This window comes from Chrysoperla carnea, chromosome 3 (assembly GCF_905475395.1).
Source record: "Chrysoperla carnea chromosome 3, inChrCarn1.1, whole genome shotgun sequence".
Classification (NCBI taxonomy): Eukaryota; Metazoa; Arthropoda; class Insecta; order Neuroptera; family Chrysopidae; genus Chrysoperla; species Chrysoperla carnea.
Window position 1 is genome coordinate 15,443,527 of NC_058339.1, and position 21,732 is coordinate 15,465,258.

A 21,732-nucleotide genomic window follows, 5' to 3' on the forward strand; every position below is an offset into this window, starting at 1 on the left:
ATCAAAATTTGAAAATTTGGGGTACCCCTGTATGGGGTAATTTTGGTCCAAAAAGTATAAAAATCAGGTTAAAAATTAAAATCTTTAAAATTGTGAACAAAAAGTAATATAATTGACGGCTATCACGTGATAGTCTTTGTTTTAAAAAGAAATTGCCCCGCAAAGTGGTCCGGTATCTGCTAGTTTTACATATAAAAGGTTGTGTACAAGCCATAGTTTTCGAAATATTTAACTGAGAAAAGTTAGAGTAAGTACTCAATTGCACGAAAAAAACGGTATTGAATATGTTAACATTATATTCAGACAAATGAGGAGTACCTATTTTATAAAATAAGTGAACCATGTATATTTAAAATAAGAAGCTTTTGCGCTCAGGAAAGTTGTTTGATTCATACATTCATTTTTTGTTTTTTTTTTTGTTTTTGACTTTGTACTTTCTTAAAAAAGTAATTAATATTTCTTTAGCCGTGGAAAATAATTCGTGTTTCATTTGTAATGAAATTTTAGGATTTTCATCCAAATGTCATGAGAACTATTGCTTCTACTAGTCTAAGATCCCAATTAGGATCGACCTTCACCCATCTGTTTACCGGATGAAAGTTATTTTTTATGAAATATAAAATGTTAACAAATATCCCTGCAATGGGTTGCCTATAAAAATGTGGTCCAGACTACTTTTAGTGAAAATATCAAGAGTAAAATTTTTAGAAATTTTTCACTGACTTGCATATCTTACGAATTTTGATCTACTCGAAAGTAAAAGCCATAAAAAATATGCAGCAGCTATGTTGTTTGCCTTTTTTCGTTCACTAATATCGCATTTATACAAGTTGAAAATAGTAATTACGTGCATCTGTTAATTCATTGACTCGCATATCTGAATAAAGATAATTTTGTTACAATTACGGTGGCATATGATTGGCCACAAAATATTGGTCAAAAATAATGTTTACAAGCTTTCCAAGTTTTGATATTTATATTAAAAATGGTCTGGACCATATTTTTTAAGGCAACCCGTTACAGGAATATTTGTTAATATTTTACATTTCATAAAAAATAACTTTCATTCGGTAAACAGATGGGTGAAGGTCGACCCTAATTCGGATCTTGTACTATACGAGGATATTTTGAATAGAAGCGTTTTAAGTAAAATTAACTAACGAATATATTTTGTAATAGCTAAAACTGTTATAAACTTGACCTTGTCTGTTTTTTTTTTTCGTATTTTTCTATGCTAAATTTTGAAGCTAGTGAATTTTAGGAAACTTTTGAGTTTTTTGGGTGCATCGATTAGAAAGATGTAGCTCGTATGTGCCAATATTTCCTAGTCAAGATCTAGAAAATGCTGTCTGTGTACTCTTATATAAATAGAAAATTTTATAGTGGCAATGAAATAAATTACATTCCTTTTTTTTTCCAGAGTTTAATACAATATAATATTATATTTGTGTTGTATACATTACTTACTTTGTGTTGGTAGCTCTGTTTTTGATACATGAAATATTAAAGCACACACAAACGGTTTTTATTTAAATCAAAGAAGAGGAAAGCAGAGAAAACTTTATGGTATTTTTTTTTATTTAGCGACAATCTTTTTTGTTCCTTTTTTTTTTATTTGTTAGTGGTTATATTGGTTAGTGCGTGACACGAATTTTTAATCAATTTTTATTCGATGGTTAAAATAATATAAATCGTATTAGTTTAGTTTTTTTTTTTTATACCATGCATATATGTTATATGCAAGGTATACTAAGTTTAGTCCCAAGTTTGTAACGCTTAAAAATATTGATGCTACGACAAAACGACGCTTTTGGTATAGGTGTTCATAGAAACCCCTAGTTAGTCCATTTCCGGTTGCCCGTCCGTCTGTGGACACGATAACTCAAAAACGAAAAAAGATATCGACCTGAAATATTTACAGCGTACTCAGAACGTAAAAAGTGAGGTCAAGTTCGTAAATGAGCATCATAGGTCAATTGGGTCTTGGGTCCGTAGGACCCATCTTGTAAACCGTTAGAGATAGAACAAAAGTTTAAATGTAAAAAATGTTCCTTATCAAAAATTAAACAACTTTTCTTTGAAATATTTTTTCGTAAACATCACTGTTTACCCGTGAGGGCGCCAATTAGGTGGAAATTTTATAGTATGTACCATACTTGAATATCAGTTATGTATGTGTCACATGCATGTATGTGTTATGTGATAAAGAAATCAACACTGACTATGCATGGTATTTCAACAATTAATTAAGTCAATTGTTTGTTTTCACTTGTTTTTGTTAAGATTGTTTTTTCCCTCTGGTTTTGATTTATAAAATAATATTGTGGAGCGGAAAAAAAATATAATTTAATAATTCGCAGGATATAAAATTTCTATATATATACTTTCATAAGTTTTTTTCTTCAACTAAATTTCTTTATTATATACAATTTATATGTCCAAAACAATGAAATAACGTACAAATAAGTTAGATTGAGTCTCGATATGCGCATATTCATCACGTACAATTTTGTAATGGAAAAATATTGTTTTCCATTATCTAAAAAAAAAGTTATAGCAATTTGAGTCCTGTTTGTTAACTTGTATGTAATGGTCATTTTTGTTTTAGATCCCGGAACTTGGCCCCACAATGATTCATTTATTTAAGAAGAATCATTCTGTTGTGATTTAGTAATCACAAGTTCGACTTGTGCGGAATTCCGCGGTACCCGTAGCTAAAGACAGGCTAAGAAAAAATTATATAAGAGTGATAAATGTCCACAGTAATTTACTCTCTTTTTATTTATAGGCAATTTCATTACAAATATGATATACAAATTACATACTAAGCACAATTAAATCTTTATTTTATTTCTCTAGCCTGATTTTTATTCAAAGTGGTACTTTTTAAACTGTAAGTCTATTATTCTTCATTAGCAAGCACGATAAACTTTAAAACGAGAAATGATATTTAAACTTTTTATCTATCTCTTACCGTTTATAAAATGGTTCCTACGGAAAAAAAGACCCAAAGACTCCGTCACTTTTTATGTCTTGAGCACGCTATAAAAATTTCAGCTTGATATCTCATTTCGTTTTTGAGTTATCGTGTCCACCGACAAACGGACAACTGCAAATTGACTAATTAGGTGATTTTATGAACACCTATACCAAAATTTTGTTCGTAGCTTCAATATTTTTAAACGTTACAAACTTGGGACTGAACTTAATATACTATGATATATTTCATATATACATGGTATAAAAATACACTAATATAATATTGTTAAAATAGGCCTGTTTACATATTGCCATTACTGTAAACATTTAGTTAAATCTGGCTAATTATTCTATTTATACCTAAATCATACGCATAACTAAATATGAAGTTTCAGAAAACACACTTTCAGTTCTCAAACAGTAAAGTAAAAGAACGAAATTCAATTATTCAGATTTAAAAACAATTTAAATAAAATATTTCTTTTTTTTGTAAATTACATTTTTCTTTTTTATAAAATTATAAATTAAATTTTCATTTTGTTATTTTTGTTGTACATCCTCTCTCGTTTGATTTGTCGCATTTTTTATCAACATCAACAGCAACACACAACATGACTAAAAAAAAAAGCTTTTTTTCAAATTAATTTAATTTGCAACAATAATATAACATTATATATACATATAACACAACTGGTATGTGCTTACCATTACACTACTATCAACACAAACAGCAAAGCACACAGCTTTACGAAAAAATGAAAAAAAAAATAAAAAACATATCCATGATGTTACAACTATTAAAACGTTGTTTGAATTTACAAATGTAAACAATGTATGATGTGACATTTTATTAACGCTCGAACAAGTTGATATAAAGTCAACATATATATACAGTCGTCGGTCATGTAGCCGAATTGACTGACTCGTCTGACACTCGTATAAGCAAAGTGCATTCAACATCGAAATAAATTAAAATTACTGGCCATCATATGTATTATATCATCTATCTCATAAATACTGTGATGTTTATAAATATACAAGTTACATATCCAAAGATAAGTTCATATTTAAAAATGATAATATACTCATAAGAAGCATATTAAATGAATCATATTTTAGAAAATAAATAATAAAAACTTATCAATTTTCGCAAAATAGGGTAACAAGGTCATTTTTTTCAGCAATTTTTTATGCCATGTATAAATTTTCGTCATAAAAAACTCTATATTATGTTAATCCGTGCGATTTATGTGACACAGAATGTATGAAATATATCAAGGAATACTAGGTTTAGTCCCAAGTTTGTAACGCTTTATGCTACAAGCAAAATTTTAGTATTGGTATTCATAAAGTCCATTTCCGGTTGTCCGCCCATCTGTCCATCCGTCCGTGGGCATGATCATAATCAAATAAACAGTAATTGAGTTCGTAAATGAACAACATAAGTCAAGGTCTTGGGTCCGTAGGACCAATTTGTAAGCCGTTAGTGATAAAACGAATGTTGGAACGTAAAAAATTACCCCGACTATACAATGACGAGGGTTATGTGCTTGGCCGCTATGTATGTATGTTCATCTGTTCGAACCTAGCTTCTAAACTACTTTTCATAATTTGACAAATGAAGTATCGATAGAAGCGTCTTGATCGTTCGCTGGTTATAAGCTATGTACCGTCACATTAAATTACGGTGCTCTCTCTAGAGGAGCTATGATAGCACTTTTCAAATATATAAACGTTGTTATACTTTCGAACGAAAATATAACCCCAAAATGGATTAAATAAAATAAAGTTCGAAATCAAAAACCCCTACAATTATGGAATCGCGATTTTAAATTTATAAAAAACAAGAAAATATTTTCATCTGAAATTGCTATGATAAGTAAAATACAGTCATGACAGTAGGAGTACCTCTAATATTAAATAGTTTTCCACGGGACGATTTTACTTATTATCTACAATTTTACTTAGTAATTTTCCCGATTTTAGTTTTCGAACATTATTTTATAAGTTAAGTTTTGAAATTAGTTAGCATAAACAGTAAATCGGTTACACAACTGTTATCCATTTTTAAAAGATTGTCCAAAACATAAAATTAAAAATACATCACTATTTTTCGCAAACATATGAATATATATGTTTGGTAGGTACTAAAAAACATTATATGAATTATACATTACATAAATTTTTAAACATCGTTATTTAAATTCCTGTATACGAATGAAAACGTATACCTATCTAACAACTTTACATACGTACATCGTACACAAACATGTACGTCTATTTTAGTTTTCTACATGTTGTAATATTTACTGAATGTTTTCAAATCAGTTAGTTAGTTTTTCATGTATTATTTACATCATCCTACGTTAACTATTAACGTTATACGTACCCAGTCATGTCGATTACAATGTCAATAAAATACTGTGTTACATCATCAACAAATAAATATATAATAATAATATATTATATTTTATTAATTATATAACAAACATTATAGATCTATTTAAATAAAATGATTTAATTTTCAATTGTAATGCAAATACAAAATATTTGAATTAAATTTGTCTAATAAATTCCAGACGCAATAATATTATTCGTACTATTCAAATTTCTGTTGAACTTATTCAGTTTTCCGTTTGTTAATGACCGAAATTTGATTGAATACAAATTTAAATTACTAATTAATTTATAGTCCAAAATAAAGGTTTAAACTACCTTCAAAACGGAAGTTACATAGTTAAAAAGAATTGAATTCTATTTAGGGGATAGAAAAACGTAAAAACTACCCACAAAATCAATTTTTGAAAACATCTCAGGCCGACAAGATACATTCAAACTACGGAAGTACACGTATAGGCCCGAAAATATGCGAAAATAATAATACCTCTTTTGTTATGCATTTGTACGCGTAATGAACAACTATTTGTGAAGGGCTTCAAAAAATATACTTTTTTAATAAGTGAAAACAAACAATTGATTGAGGTAATTGTTGAAATACCATGTATACACAGTGTTGATTACTCTATGACATTAATGTCACATGTATATGTAACTGATATTCCCATATAATACTTACTATACAATTTGCGCATAATTTGTGCTCTCACAGAAAAAAATGTTTCAAAAGATGGGTAATACGGACCCGAGACCCAAATGGCCTAGAGTGCTCATTTACGAACTCGGCCTCACTATTTACGTCTTAAGCACACTATAAACATTTCAGCTTGAAATCTCTTTTCGTTTTTGAGTAATCGTGATGACAATACAGACGGACAGACAGACAACCGGAAATAGATTAATTAGGTGTAACGCGAGTACTAATGGGTTAATCACATTTTTTTTCAAGCACAGCATAAATTTTGTAAATACATTTTGAATAATTACAAATCTCAATACATGTATTTACAATTCAAATGTACTAATATTTTCTAATAACATGTAGTCTCAGTAGTGTAGTTGGTTGGGTTGGTATGTTATTGGCATGGTTAGGTATGTACGTACACCTACCTACCTACCTACCTACCTACTTGAAACCTTTGTTTATTCATTTGTAATATATCAATCAAACAAACTACATCTACATAACATTCCATGTTTGTACACTGTACACATATATAATAATAAAATGGATAGTTGACATCCCTCCTATGAATAGAATCAACCCAATGATAAGGTCCCATCGTGTACATCTATCATTCATGCAATTGCAACTCTCAATTCTAATTTTCTCGCACCAAGTCACCTAAATAAACAATGGTAACAACATACATATGTTCGTCGAAATATATAACACACATATCAACATCTCACATAGAATATGTGTCTGTTCCAGACTATGTGTTACAAATATTTATCGCTATACAGAATATTCTATTTACATATAGGCATATGAAAATCACGAGTATGAAAGAATACATGCGTTTAACAATACATCTAAGTGAGAGGTATTATATACATGTGCTGAAACTTCGATATGCGATGAGATAGTTGTAAGACGCTTGGAGAGTGGGAGTTTCTTAATTGAATAGATCACTTTTGTCACTTTTTCAATTTCATATAACACCTATAATACCTCTAACTTAGATGCATTGCTTAACGCATGTACTCTGTCATACTCGTGATATTTATATGCCTAGATGTAAATCGAACATTCTGTATATTATAAATGTGTAAGTAGGGATGTTTCTTTGTTTGTTTGTTTATTTCTTACGCTCTCACGCAAAAATTAGCGAATGAATTTTAATGCAACTGTGTAACAATATAGCTTATACAACAGAATAACACATGAACTATAATTTAAAAGATATATTTAAAAAATTAATTTAATTTAATCTGACATTTTACTGCTTCATCTATGATCATCATTTTGAACCAAAAATTAAAGATTTCTGTAAAAATTTAAAATATTAAATCTAAAAAAGAATTCATGGCCATCTTTTATGATATATTTAATGAATTATGACTATTTTACTTGTAAAAAATTGAGATCAAGCTATGCACATTTTGAGTCAAAAAACTGTTAATATTTTTTATCTGTATAAAACAATCCTTTCGAGTGTTATGGAAGGGGAATTATTGAGGTCAATACAGCGGTGGTTTTTACTTTTAAGCCCGTTGAAGCGGGCGGGTATCAAGGTATTATATTATATATGTGAAACTAACAATGTTTTTTATGTTTCTTTGTTTGTTTGTTACGCTTTCACGCAAAAACTAATGAATGGATTTGAATGAAACTGAACAATAATGTAGCTCTTACATCAGAATAACACATATAATAATTGAAAAATAAAAATTATTTTTTGTTTTAAATCCAGCTTGAGGAAAATTGCCATAGCGCTAAGAACTAACGGATCCTAGTACAAGTATAAGCTCTTTAATGAACTCAAGATTCATTCGAGTTACATACTCGATTATTTTTCACAAAATTTTGTATGTAATACTAAATTAATACTTTTGTTTAGTATGAATTATTTAAAATATTCAGAGATAATAAATTTGAACGAATTCTTGACTCATTTTTTTTTATAAAAAAAGAGTTTTCGAATTATATAGCGTGTGGTCTTGCCATTTCTATGATTATCTAGGTAAAACATTGAGGTAAAGTCATTTCATACTGTGCTGGTGGTAACAGCACTATTTAATGTTATTCCTCTATATTTGATTGACAATAATTTTGTTTGTTCCTTTTATTTCATATATCAACAGTTCTATCTGTGTCCATATTGTTTCTACAACAAAAATAATTTTTATTTGGATTTATTTTATTTGCAGTTATAATTTAAAAAAACGCTGGAAATAATTTCACAAAAGTTTATTATTAGACGCAATAAGTTACGAAGGTTTTTACACTAATTTTAGTTCTTAACAACTTTAAAATAGATTTAACTTAGAGTCCTTTTAAAACCTTTGGTTTTATTAACAGTTCTTGGCAAATTTATACCTAAATTGGTTATTCGACAAAATATGTATTCGAAATTAAACTATTGCAGGAAATTGAATAATTTGTGGTTTACGAGTGTTATATTGTTAAGGTAGTTTCTCTATGAGCATAGTGTCAGAAAATACTTTTGTATACTTATTAAGGATATTATAATAAAATAGCCATCAAATGTTGAAAAGTCCATGGACCGTCTAAAACTCGAGATAAACTGAATCAAAGTAATCCACATTTTTCTTATGATGATGTAAATTTAACATGAGCCTAGAAGTGTGATTTTCTTGATACATCTCCAACTGACTTGATCATAGCGAGACTAGATAATAACGTGACATGTTTCGATCATAGCGTATTCCTGTAGAGATTTCTTGTTATTTTATACAATAATTCATTATTGTTTCATTACCTCGATTCGAACTCGAGGACAATAGTTTATTTCTTATAAAAATTTTTGTTCAAAACACAAAAATAACAGTGAAATACTGCCGTATAAGTATTAGTACGCAACAAAAATCAACAAAACAGCGTATTTAAAATTACCGGAGACATAGCAAAATGAACAAGGTTTTGTTGTATGTGTTTCGTGTCAAACAAGAATGCAGTTGCCAACATTCATTTAGTTACCCTAGGATTTTTATTAAAAATTGTTGATGAAATGTACAAAAACAAAACAAAAATTTACAAATAAATATAGGGTGATTTTTTTGAAACTCAAAAATTCAACGAAAAATATCGAGAGTGTAGACACACATCTTAAGCAGATATCAAACTTGACCCAGGTTTTCAAGCTCAATAACAACTCTCTCTGTTTCATAACTTGTTATCGATAAACTACACTTGAAATTAGAAAGTGGTCATTGATTATAAAAGTAACAGTTTTTTTTAACCCATAATGGTTTTTTTCGTATATCAAAAGTGTTATTTCGTATAATTATTTCTGCGAAATCTAGACACTCTTGAAGTGGTTTGTTTATCTCCAAATGAAGTGGTTTGTTTTTCTATAAAGAACTTTTTTGAAAAATGAAAAAAAACTTTTAACAAAAAGAAAACCGACTTCAAAAGTAAAACTTTTCCAAAATAAATTAATATGCACTAAAAAGTACAAAAATAACGATAATATAATGTAGTTAAAATTATTGTTATTTTTGGAGTCGGTGTCAGCCAAGCTAATGTAGCAAACTGGTCTGTCAGAGTTGTTTCCTTGGCTGACACCGACTCCAAAAATAACAATAATTTTAACTACATTATATTATCGTTATTTTTGTACTTTTTAGTGCATATTAATTTATTTTGGAAAAGTTTTCCTTTTGTACTTTTTAGTGCATATTAATTTATTTTTAGTGAATCTGAAGTACACCAACAACTATTTTTTCACTAAAAAAAGAATAATCGAAATCGGTTGGCTTGATATTGAGTTATTCGTCCTCTTGTCGTGCATACTTAATGCAAATTTAAGACTTTTATGATTTTCTCATGGATGCCGTTGTCAGAACTTGATCAAAATGAAATGGGACCACACTGGGAACACCAGATTTCAAACAGATAATTATCAAAATCGGTTCACCCAGTCGAAAGTTCTGAAGTAACAAACATAAAAAAAAATACAGTCGAATTGATAACCTCCTCCGTTTTTGTTTGAAGTCGGTTAAAAATGAAAAAACGCAAGAAAGTTAGATTTTAACTATTAATTACTATTCGTTTACAAAAAAATGTTTCAAACAAGCAAAGTAATTTAAAGCGTTCGTCTAAGGTTTTTATCATTTATGAATCAGATTGAGGTTTTAATTGAACCTGAAAACTTTGCTACGGGTTTAAAAACCGTGCCTTTAAAACTAAAATTTTTCGTTTAAAGCATTTTGCTCGACTAAGTTTATTTAGTCAAAGAGTATCAAACATATGTCAAATTAAAAATACATTCTGTATATCTCTTTGTTCGAGTTTTATCATTTTTCCATACCCATAAATATTTTACATAAACACATAATTGTAAATTGTATTTACATTTTTTTAATTCAATATGAATTGAATGGGGTTAATATACTTTTTTATTATACCATGTATATATGAAATATACATAGTATATTAAGTTTAGTCCCAAGTTTGTAACGCTTAAAAATAATGTTGCTAAGAAAAAAATTATGTCATAGGTGTTCATAAAATCACCAAATTAGTCCATTTCCGGTTGTTCGTCCGTCCGTCCGTCCGTCCGTCCGTCTGTGGACACGATAACTCAAAAACGAAAAAAGATATCGAGCTGAATTTTTACAGCGTACTCAGGACGTAAAAAGTGAGGTCAAGTTCGTAAATGAGCATCATAGGTCAACTGGGTCTTGGGTCCGTAGGACCCATCTTGTAAACCGTTAGAGATAGAACAAAAGTTTAAATATAAAAAATGTTCCTTATCAAAAGTTAAACAACTTTTGTTTGAAACATTTTTTCGTAAACATCACTGTTTACCCGTGAGGGCGCCAACTAGGCGGAAATTTTATAATATGTACTATACTTGATTATCAGTTATGTTTGTGTCACATGTTTGTATGTGTAATGTGATAAAGAAATCAACACTGACTATGCATGGTATTTCAACAATTAACTCAGTCAATTGTTTCTTTCACTTGTTTATTATTAATATACGTTTTGTTTAAAAATTCTTTGTTTATGTTATCTGTTTACAAAACATACCTACGAATTATGTAACATGGAATATTGGTTTTACCAGAATGTATATCAGTTATTTCATAAAAATTTTACATGATTGTATGATTTAATGCTTACTTTATGTCAAATAATAATTATTAAACTTTATATGATTTGTAGGTATTCGATTCTACGGAGCACATTTGATGTTCTGATTTAAGTAATTATGTACTAATTGTTGACTCTGATTGTTGACTGTTTTTATGTCCAAAACACGCTATTTATCACTTATGTGACTAATTCCGAGACCAGGATTCCACATTCTTGAAACCTATTAGAGCCTATTAGAGGGTTAATTTTGATCACAAATTTGAAAAGTAAGTAGGATTGCAAACTTGGTTTATCCAAATGGGATAAAATTTGAATGTGATAGAGCAAAATTAAATTCTTTTGGTTTTTGATGACGTCATAAAGTTAAAAAATTCGACTTTTTTGATAACACAGGCAAATTTGATCCGATCTTATTGCAATTTTTTTTAAAACCCACTAATTTTGAGTCATTCTTTTCAGCTGTGTTGCCAGTTTTTCGCTAGCTGTCACTTCAAAAGCTGATTCCGGGACCAGGACTCCTCATTCTTGAAACCTATAAAAGCTAGGTTAATTTTGATCACAAATTGCGAAAAGTGCGACCCAAACTTGGTAGGATTGCATACTTGGTTTATCAAAATGGGATAAAATTTGAATATGATAGAGCCAAATTAAAGTTTTTGGTTTTTGATGACGTCAAAAGTTAAAAAATTCGACTTTTTTGATAACACAGGCAAATTTGATACGATTTTATTGGAACTTTTGTTAAAACCCAAAAATTTTGGGTCATTCTTTTCAGCCGTGGTATCAAATCGTGTTTTTTCGCTAGCTATCACTTAAGTGGCAAATTCCGAGACCAGGATTCACATTCTTGAAACCTATTAGAGCTATGTTAATTTGGATCTCAAATTTGAAAAGTATGATCCAAATTTAGTAGAATTACATACTTGGTTTATAAAAATTGGATAAATTTTTGGATTCGGATGAGTCAGTTAAAAAATTCGATTTGATTATCAACAAAATTTTGATTAATCAGTTCCTTATGCAAAATACCCTAGTATCATTTGGGAGAATTATGAGTTCCTTAAAAATATCATATTTTGTATATTTATCATAAACATTTTATCCTGGGTTTGTGAAGTTGATAACCCCTTGAACAAATTTAACGCTCTTTGTGAGCTTAATCGTTAGCCAATCGTTGGGCCATGTTTTCAAATAATCTCAAAATATTCCTAATTCATGTGTTTTGAATATTTTTCGGAAATAATTGATTAAAATATTGAAAATAGACTTTCACCCAATACTGCGCAGGTACATGTCATATAATAATAATATGTACGTCAACATTTTAAAATTTTTTCAATTAAACACCTAATTATAACGCTATGTAAATAATAACGATATAATTTCATCAACTTTTTTAAAATAAATTTCATTATCGTTTAAATAAATAGTTCATAAACAAACTAATTAGTTTTAATTTCATGCAGTGTAAATAAATGAATAAATAATATACAATTAAATATCGTTACAAATGCTTGCTTATCTATCATAATATTATATAACTAGCTGTGAACTACCCGCTTTGCTGGGCAACATCCCCACTTGCACCCCTCCCTCCACATTTCCTTGCGTGGGATAACAGTTTTGTAATGTACACGTCATGCTCTTTTATTTGATACCCCACTTAGGTATATTTGTAAATATTCGATAATTCCTTCCCACTTTCTCGCTACACCTTTCTACTCTCTGAAGGTTAAAAGTAGATAAAAACAATAGATCTTTGAAGCTGGTTGTATATCGTGTCAATATTTGAGCTCAATCGATGCACAACTTTTTTAGTTTTTGAAGCATATCCCTTTCAACCCCTATTTCAACCCCTATTTCAACCCCTTACTCTACTATAATATGGATGTATTATACATAAAAACCTTCCTCTTGAATCACTCTATTAAAAAAACCGCATCAAAATCCGTTGCGTAGTTTCAAAGATTTAAGCATACAAAGGGACATAGGGACATAGGGACAGAGAAAGCGACTTTGTTTTATACTATGTATTGATATAAAATAAAATAAAATAGAAAAATTAAAAAACCATTAATTTTATTAAAATTTAATGGAAATGGACGAGTTTAATCCCTAGAATTATTGTATTAACTTGTAATTCATTTAACCTACAGCCTCAACCACTGATATGAGGTGGGTCTCTGGGGAATAGCTTATCTCTGATCGGGTACAGTAATATTCTGAGTAAGGATCGTCAGCTAACTGGAGATAAGGGCACTAGTTCCCCTGCATTTTTATACCATGGATATAAAATATACCAAGGTATATTAAGTTTAGTTCCAAGTTTGTAACGCTTATAAATATTGATGCTATGAACAAAATTTTGGTATAAGTGTTCATAAAATCATCTAATTAGTCCATTTCCGGTTGTCTGTCTATCTGCCATCTGTCGTCTGTCGTCTGTCTATCCGTCTGTCATCATGATTACTCAAAAACGAAAAATATATCAAGCTTTTATTGCGTGCTGAGGACGTAAAAAGTGAGGTCGAGTTCGTAAATGAGCAACATAGGTAAATTGGGTCTTGAGTCCGTAGGACCCATCTTGTAAACCGTTAGAGATAGAACAAAAGTTTAAATGTAAAAAGTGTTTCTTATAAAAAAATAAACATCTTTTGTTTGAAACATTTTTTCGTAAACATCGCTGTTTACCCGTGAGGGCGCAAATTAGTCGTAAATTGTATGGTATGTATTATATGGGGATATCAGTTACACATGTGTGACATGTATGTATGTTTAATGTGATAGAGTAATCAACACTGTCTATACATGGTATTTCAACAATTAACTCAGTCAATTGTTTGTTTTCACTTGTTTTAAATATGTTTTTCAAGTCCTTCAGAAATTGTGAAAATTTCTCTCACCACTAGAATAAAGATGTAAGAAAATAATATTAACTTTGCCAATGTCAGTTTCATATGTTTACGTTGTACTCAGTAAATTAAAAAAACTATTTGTTGGGGCAATAATTTACTCCCAAACAAAAAACAATGAGATAGTGGACTGATTTGAAATGTACTCACATGTGTTTCGATGTTATTCGCGTGCCAATAAGTTTTGGTCGAAAAAACAGGATGGAAAAGTGGGAAATATCTCTAGGGATGATCAAATCTCGTTGCTGGATGTTTAAGTACGGAGTTCAAATTTGTAAAGGTTAGAATATAAAACTACTTAATTCATTTAAGTTGTACACTTTTGAATGGATTAATATTTAAGTTTCAATTCAAACACAACGGCTCACAAGTTATGCACGTGAAATCAACGAATGGCTTGAAAAACATCACTTTTTAGAATCAAAAATTACGCAAAAATCACAAAAATATAAATTGATACGATTGAACACTTTAATTGAATTGAATTAAAGTTGGAGAAAAGATGTTTCAACAACGAAAGTAAAATATTAATCTTTTAATGAAATTAAAGTTTAGAAAAGGCGTTAATTCCATGTATCTTAAGCCAGCGCAAAAACAGAACAGGAATGATTGATGAGCTAGCAACACGTCTTTTTTACGGTTATTATTAGTAAACATATTTGAATTGTACGCGCTGCCAACTATCAATCATTAAACTGTTAAAAGACAGAACATTTAGGGAGCGTTCACCTAGTTCATAATTGAACGGCCTAAACACTAGTGATAGAAATATGGTGAAATTAGTTAAAATTAATTAAAATATTTAGATAATATCTCTGCTTTCATATTTTCACTCTCAAACACATTCAATAATCACGTAATCAAACAATTTTAAATTAGCTAGTGCATTAAAAAATAAATTTATGAGTTTATGATTTCAAAGTTACAGAATATTTAATGTGCAAAGCTAAAGAGTTATTTTCTAAAATGATGATGATTTACGCAAAGTTTCATAATCTTTTTAAAACTATCATATCATTTGATATATTTTCATAAACTCAAAATGCTTTCATATATTTTTACAGCATCTGAAATACAAATAACATAAAAATTTCGATCTACTTGAATTTATTTTTCCCCAGTGCATTTTTTTTTCCAAATTATTTTCTGTCTGCTTATAAACTGCTTCTGTCTACTGATAAACTGCGATATGTCAGAGATGACTTTCAATAGCGTTATAAGAAATAATGAACTAATAAAATAGAAAGAAAAAATATATCAAAATGAAATAATAATACAAAATATCAGTAATTGAGTATACCTCCTACAAAATACTATCAATAATAATGACCATTATTATAATAATCAGAAACCATACAGACAAACAACAAACGCCCCAAAACTTATAAGTAAATATTTATATTGTTAGCAAAACATTTTACTTAAAATAAATAGGTTGACGCGACATGTGGTTGTCTACACTAATTCATAGCAACAACCAACAACCACATAAATGTGTGTATCGTGTACGATCGAATCGACTGCGACTAGATATATATAAAGGTTGTATCATTAAGGCTTAAAAGCTTTCAAAATAACATGATGGAAAATTTGGTTAAAAGGACATTTGATATAATAGAAAATATACCTACCACTTCTATAATACTACCCATTTGGTACACTTACCCATTTCGCCTTATGTATATGTATTTATGTTACGACTCTAAAGATGATAAATCATAAACGTAAAATTTATATATTAAATAATAGGTACACAGTGTCACATAAAGATCGGAAGAAAGGCAGTGATCTTGTTTTCATGTAAAATGAAAATAATATTTTCCGATGCAAAAGACAAGTTTTGTCTTCTATTTGCTTTTATGATAATCAATGCACAATTTAGTCAATAAAGACCTTAAAAAATACAAATTTCTGTATATTCTAAACTAGCTGTGAACTACCCACTTCGCTGGGTAACATCCCCACTTTCACCCCTCTCCCCATATCCTCGTGTAATGTACAGGTCATGCTCTTTTATATGATACCCCACTTGGGTTTATTTGAAAATATTTGATTATTCATTCTAACATGCTCGCTCCACCTTTCCACTCCCTGTACGTTGAAAATCGATAAAAACAATCCAAGAAGCTGGTTAGTTACTTGGAATATATAATCGTGTAAATAAAGCGAAACGATGAATTAAAAGAAAATTTCTTTGATTTGCTTAAAATAGAGGATTTTGTTATGATTATTGCATATCTAGCATGTCTAGTCCATATGTGATAGAGCCAACTACATGTAGATTGTTTCTACTTACGTACAGAAAGTTTGAAATAAACTTATTGATCATTTTGATAATATATTAGGGCACTAAAAGCAATAGAAATCCATATGTCGCTGGTTCAAATCCGACTCGAAGAAATTTAAGTTTATTTGATATATACCTATTAGCAGGTATAAACCATTAATTTTTGTACCTACTCATGTAGTTGTGACAATCACATGACTATTTTGCTATCTTATATATTTAAACGAGCAATTCTTGTATATATATATATATATATATATATATATATCAACGATCTTGGAAATGGCTCCAACGATTTTCATGAAAATGAGTATGTAGGGGTTTTTTGGGGCGATAAGTCGATCTAGCTAGGTTTCATTTATCAGAAATGTCCTTTTATCCGTCTTTTCATGAAAAATTCATCAGACATCTATTGGTGTATAACGTAGTTAATGAAATACAATGCAAATTATAACATAACAAAAAGGAGGCGTTTGAGTAGTCTAAAGTGAAAAAAATTGATCAGACATCTATTGGTGTATAACGTAGTTAATGAAATACAATGCAAATTATAACATAACAAAAAGGAGGCGTTTGAGTAGTCTAAAGTGAAAAATATGACTCTTGCTGACATCTATTGGCGAATAACCGAGCAAAGCTCGGTCATCCAGATATTAATATTTATAAGTGGTAGAACCAATCAAAAAAAGATTGTTTAAAACTATGCTGCATTTCTAAACAACAATATTTGAAATTTTTTAGACATAACTTTCATACAAACAACCCATGCGTTTGTGTCAACTTCTCCAATCACATATGGTAGTTGTATCACAATCCCAATATTTGAACACATATAACGACACTTTGCTGTACGGGCTCCATTATAGCTCCGTTATTTACTGCTATTTTCTGGTCACTTTTTGAGTCTAACAGCTATAAGAGATTGTGTCTCTACACTCGATATGACTTGGAGATTTGGAAAGAGGAATAGAAACGCACTGTATAATATTTAAAATAGAATAGTAATGTTTGCGTGGAACATGAAATGAATACTGCTGGTAGGCTGGCAGGTAGATATGGGGCGATAAAATGGAAACCTGTTATATTACGTATACCTTGGGCTATTATTACGCACAATGAATTTAACTTAGGCCTTTTCCATTTCAATTTATATATATATATACATATGTGTATGAACGAACGGGAGGGTATATATGTGCTTTACGTAATGTGAGGGTATTTAACGTAAAATAAATATAAATAGTCGTTATTATTATTATTATTATTACGAATCCACTAACCTCAGAAGTGTATGAAGGTTCGTTCGTATTCTATGTATATTTATTTTGTACCAATGAAAGAATCTGTAGAGTAGAGCTACTGCTAGAGTAGAGAAGGTTGTTGTTATTGTTGGAAAATCTTTCCAAGGTAATTTTTATATTTTACATTTTATCACAATAAACGATCAAACCAGCAGCGACAATGGTCCTTTTTATGAATAAAAAAAAACATTTTACATTTAACGAAAAAATGGAAAACCAATACAAAAATAACAACAACAAAATCTGATATCTCTTATTATTCCCCAATTTCCTAAATGTTTTTTTTTTTAAACGGTTTATCTAATTTGAATATTTTTTTGCAAATTAATGCGATACTTATATGAGTACGATCAAATCAAGAACCATAGAGAGAGCTAATCGATTTATACGAGAATGAACAAAAGCGTATATTAAAAGGAATGTTGTCCTTCGGTGAAATTACCCATCTATTTATTTTTTACCATTTATTTCAGAAAATGTAACTAACTCTTCTGTTATCGCAATGACGGTATTTTGTATATGTGAAAAAAAGAAAGTTGTTTATCTCCAATTTCGATAAAACTCAGTATGTAAGGTAATTTTGAATCGAAAAGTACAAAAATCGGGTGCATTTGTTTACTGGTCGAATATTTTTTGAGATACGGACTAAAAACGATCCAAATATGCATGCATCCAATCATTAAATTAACTTGATATTTATACTTTTTGGATCAAGATTACCCCTTACACCGAGTTTCATTAAATTCCAAAGAAAAATTTTTTCTACGTTTTTCTCGGTTGATTTTTTTAAAGTAGTTTGATATCTTATTTCGTTTTTGAGTTATCTTACCCACAGACAGACGGACGGACAACTCTTAAAACTCAGTATATAATGTAATTTTGCATCCAATAATTATATTAACCTGATTTTATACTTTTTGGATCAAAATTACCCCATCCACGGAGTTATTAAAAATATTATGTGGGGATAAAAATACCAATCTTGATATTTGGGGTAATATCTCGATTTACGCTAGTTCCAAGTTACCCAATTTCTACAAATTCTTGAATCTTAAGCTCAAAATCGAAGCTATATCAAAGGCTGCCTTGTTATCTGGAGAGAGTTGAAAATAGGTATTAAACGATAGAGACATAAATGGTAAAACTATTAATAATTTTGATGTTGGCATTGAACAACGAAGCTAACGGGTAACGTATAGTAATTGCTACAGACATGACAGTGGATTTGTGTACTTTGTGTATATATTCTATCAAATAATTTTGCTCAAACGAGTCATATAAATGAACCACTATGTTTCATTACAAATATCTTCAATTGTAATGTCAAATGAGTTTCAATAATGACAAGTTACTATTATGTAGCTACTACAAACACTTTATAAACATAGCCCTTAGGAAATAATAAAGACAAGTAATGACGCACAAAACACTTTCGTCTTAATTAGAAATTAAATTTATATACACATTAAATACAAATATTAATCAAATAAATTGAGAAAATCATTTACGTATGGTTGGATTAATATGTTTCACACTTGGACAAACCCGCCATAAACCAATCCGGAAACTTACTAAAGTTGTAATATCACTATTGAGACGATTCACTAGATTTTTGTTTCACATAGAAAGAGCAGTAACTAATGTTGCTATTGCACATTAACCTACCACTATGCCCATTCGGGTGAGTGATTTCCTTGTATTTTTACCACTCATGAGCTTATATTTCAAGCAGTGTTGAGTTTCTTATTGTTTCATAAAATCTTGTATGCTCGATTTTAATACTACAGAAAATGATTTAGAAAAATACCTTCTTATTGTACCTAAATGAATTCAAAGGGACACATAATTTTATTTCCTTATTCTGTCCAGGTTATTCGCACTGTGCGTGAGTTTTATTGTAGGCGTTTCCATGGTAACGATACACTACTTTAATTATAGAATGGTATGGATGCATATATAAGTGTATGGATTGCATTTATGACTTACATTGAAAATTTAATATTATTGTCACACAAATTTAAATAAATAATTATGATAATTTACATTTGAAAAGAAATATTTATCCAATTTGATTTCTTATTTTCACAATTTTATAATGCATTAAGTTTAATTAATTAGTGTTTTTCAATAATTTTAATTTGACATTTTCTACAACATTAACATGTAAATAATTGCAAATTAGTCGTAACAGCCTCCTTTATTGCCAAAATTGTCCCTGCCATTTTATTGTCCCTACCATGACTACCCGCACAACGAACACCTACTCTATCAGTAAAAAACGTAATATTTTTTACAGAGCATGATTAGCTGGGTGTTTTTAATCAAGCCAAAAAATATTGTGGAGAATCGGATATAAAAAAAAACATTTTCTTTTAAGTTGAGCTCAAACCTCACCCTAAATTTGATCCTGATCTTAAAGACATTAAAAAAGTAGAGCTCAATCGAGCATATATATAAGGTACCTTTAATTTCATTTTGTTCTTCCCAATTATCGAAACATCTTTTGACTGTTATGTCAGTCAAAAATACTTTTGACTGATTTTGCCAGTTAAAATTAGTTTTCACCAATTAAGACTTTTGACTGTAACATATATAATGATTCATTCATCATTCAACCCAATAAGAATATCAATTTAGTTCACCCATTATTAAATATAACTTTATAATTTCAAGTTTAGTTTTCCAATGGTCTTGGCTTTGCTCAGTCTCTTTGTAAGAAACGTAAATTTTATACATAGATTTTATGAAATAGAGAGATAATAAACTTAATAATAAAGTAAATACAAAAATCACTTACGTATGGTGGAATTAACACGTTTCACACTCGGACAAACTCGCCATAAACCAATCCGGAAACTAATTGAAGTTGTAACATCTGCATTAGGAAGTTTCACTGGTTCCTTTGTATAAACCCATACATTACTAACAAATGCGGTCAGTAATGTTGCTAACGCACACATACCCCACAATATACCCAATCGGGATAGTGATTTACTTGTATTTGAACAGCACATGATTTTAACACACTTAAATCACACTAAAATTAAATTTAAAAAAAAAATAGATGCGAGATAAATTTCTCTAAGCACACTTGATATTACGGTCACATTTTTTTCTACCGCGTAGGAAAAAAAACTAATAAAAAACAAATTTTACAAAAAAAACATAAAAAAATTAAAATAAATAAAAATATATACACAGCCGCTGGTTACTTTTTTTTTGTTAATTTATTTTATTAAATATTTTTTTAACGTTAATTGTTTTATAAAATTATTAATGATAGAAGGTATTTTAAAAACAAAAGCATGTTATAATAAAATTACTGATAATTAGTTATAAATTATATTTCTACAGAAAATAATTAATTTTCGAAACAACATAAAGGATATCGTTTACTTAGTCGTCGTGGTGAGGTAAAATAACGAATGAATGAGTTTTAATTCATTTTTTTTTATTATTAATGATTTATTTATGGGCATGTATGCTAATTATTAGTGAGGGCTTTTTTTTTTTAAAAAAATTCAATAATAAATAATGAGACGCATTTTTTTTAAAGGTTGTTAATTTTAATGAATAGAGAAATGTTTGAAATTTATTGCCAAGATTAATTTTTTATTATTTATTGACTTATCATTTAGCGTCTTATTTTAAAAGAATGCGGTTTATAAAAGGATTTTTTTTAGAATGAATGAATTTGTGTTGACTCTTGTGCTTGATGTGGGTTTGTTGCATTAATCTGAAACAAGTAAATAAATAATAAATTAATTGTTTTATATTATTTCAATTTTTATTTAAATGGCAATTTAGCTATATTTCTAAAATCAGTGGTCATTATATAGTATTTCCCCGGATAGAGGTAACTCTACTTGTAAATTTTCTTATTTTTCATTTTACAAAATTTTGCTTATTCTGAGAAGTATATAGGCATATTTAAAACTTCTAAATAATGTACAGGATAGCCAAAAATTTGAACTCACTATTTTTCTTTTTGGTAAACTATCCTTCCTTTTCATAAGTTGAAAAAATGTTATTCAGAAAAGTTGCTCGCATTTAACAATTATGACTCTA

The 21,732-nt window shown here is 29.2% G+C and overlaps 1 protein-coding gene across 1 annotated transcript in view; it reads right to left on the bottom strand.

Annotated features, from left to right (window-relative positions):
- Nucleotides 1-20,678, bottom strand: part of LOC123295881 — a 344,446-nt gene extending 323,768 nt beyond the window's left edge. The window contains exon 1 of the mRNA XM_044877342.1: nt 20,462-20,678. Coding sequence (XP_044733277.1) covers nt 20,462-20,678 — 217 coding nt within the window. The remainder of the gene's footprint in view (nt 1-20,461) is intronic.
- Between the last annotated feature and the right edge of the window lie 1,054 nt (nt 20,679-21,732).